The sequence below is a fragment of the Oncorhynchus gorbuscha genome, linkage group LG12 (genome assembly GCF_021184085.1).
Source record: "Oncorhynchus gorbuscha isolate QuinsamMale2020 ecotype Even-year linkage group LG12, OgorEven_v1.0, whole genome shotgun sequence".
Taxonomy (NCBI): domain Eukaryota; kingdom Metazoa; phylum Chordata; class Actinopteri; order Salmoniformes; family Salmonidae; genus Oncorhynchus; species Oncorhynchus gorbuscha.
Window position 1 is genome coordinate 64800448 of NC_060184.1, and position 1839 is coordinate 64802286.

General features: G+C 45.2%; 1 protein-coding gene across 1 annotated transcript in view; it reads left to right on the plus strand.

Annotated features, from left to right (window-relative positions):
* ctnnd2a (catenin (cadherin-associated protein), delta 2a) overlaps nucleotides 1–115 on the plus strand; it is a 439609-nt gene extending 439494 nt beyond the window's left edge. Inside the window, exon 25 of the mRNA XM_046292625.1 lies at nucleotides 1–115. This exon is cut by the window's left edge and continues 302 nt beyond it. Within this exon, the coding sequence (XP_046148581.1) occupies nucleotides 1–19 (19 nt within the window). The 3' untranslated portion in view covers nucleotides 20–115.
* Nucleotides 116–1839: the final 1724 nt, after the last annotated feature.

Consider the following 1839-nt stretch of genomic DNA (forward strand, 5'->3'; position numbering starts at 1 on the left):
GCCTGACTCCTGGGTCTAGAGACAGGAGTCACAACTTATCTCTGGTCCTGGAGAGACATAGGCTTGTGCAGGCTTTTGCTCCAGCCTTGCAGTAACAACACCTGATTCAAGTAATTAAAGTGTTATGAACAGTTGTTTTTAGGATATCAGGTGTATTAGTGCTGGGCTGGAACAAAAGCCTCCATGGTCCTGTAGCTCTCCCGGACTGGGAGTGAAAACACTGGTGTAGAGTAAGGTGGGAGTGGGAGGTTAATATTAGTTACTAACCGCAGCAGAGATTGAGGGGGTAGAGGAGGGAGGTGCCAGGGGGTTGTTAGGGACTGAGGCGTGAAGAGAGACTGTGCATGTGCATGAATACCACAATACATTTTCTTTCTGCCAGTTCAGTTTGTTCAAAGCTTGTTCCACTGGGAAAGTGAATGTATGGATATGTCAAAAGGGAGAGAGAAAGAGAGGGAGATAGACAGAGGAAAGAGAGAGAGAGAGAGAGAGCCTTGACGGAAAGAGAGAGAGAGAGTGAAGGCCTTGACGGAAAGAAAGCGAGAAAACAAGTGAATGATGACGGAGGGCTCTTACATTGACCTTCAGGAAGGAGGAGAAGAGACGAGGTGTGGAGAAATGGAGGAGAGGAAGAGTGGCGGTGAGGGTTCTTACATTGACCTTCAGGAAGGAGGAGAAGAGACGAGGTGTGGAGAAATGGAGGAGAGGAAGAGTGGCGGTGAGGGTTCTTACATTGACCTTCAGGAAGGAGGAGAAGAGACGAGGTGTGGAGAAATGGAGGAGAGGAAGAGTGGCGGTGAGGGTTCTTACATTGACCTTCAGGAAGGAGGAGAAGAGACGAGGTGTGGAGAAATGGAGGAGAGGAAGAGTGGCGGTGAGGGTTCTTACATTGACCTTCAGGAAGGAGGAGAAGAGACGAGGTGTGGAGAAATGGAGGAGAGGAAGAGTGGCGGTGAGGGTTCTTACATTGACCTTCAGGAAGGAGGAGAAGAGACGAGGTGTGGAGAAATGGAGGAGAGGAAGAGTGGCGGTGAGGGTTCTTTGGCTAATCGGAATGAAAAGCGAGAGAATAGAGAAGGGAGAGAGGGAAGAGTGGAATACACCAAGCTCAAGGCAAGAGTGGATGTTTACAGGAAAAACTAAGGGAGCAGCTTTCCACTCATTCATTACATTGACTTCTGACTTTCACCTTTCTATGGAATGTCCTCTATTCAAGAAGACTCTTCCAGCCATTTTATTTTCACATATTTTTTATTTGTATTTTTTAAAGTTGTGGATGTATAGTATTTTTGGTGTACAGTACAGTGACAGTTGAGAGACTTGTGTGGTATTGTGTATATTACACGAGTCACTAGCGACCGACCACTGCATATTGTTAGTCTGTAACAGGAGAGGCTGAGAAGAAAACACACACCATTTGGAACAATGTCTAACAATGATCACTGTCTCCTTCCCCACACCACATCTGTTTGAACAGCCAGTGGTTGACTAGCAGTATTGTCTGTTCTCTGATCACGAAAAATGTCTGTCCAAAGCAGTTCAAGACCGACTACAACACCGATGACATCATTCCACACTCCTTCTTGACAGACTGCTTTTTCACTGCCTAAACAATTAGATGTAGATATTTGAAATATACGTTTCTTGTTTCTCCGTTTCCACGCTCTGATATTTTGTTTTGAAGATACAGTATTTAAAAGTTCTGAATTAAAATGGTTTTGTCATCCACAGTTACATGATACAGTCTGTCCCGTGTACAAGAACCAGCCTTCTGCTTTCTAAGACGTTCTACTAGGTTGTACATACCACCACTGTACATAAGAGAGAGAAGTGACATTG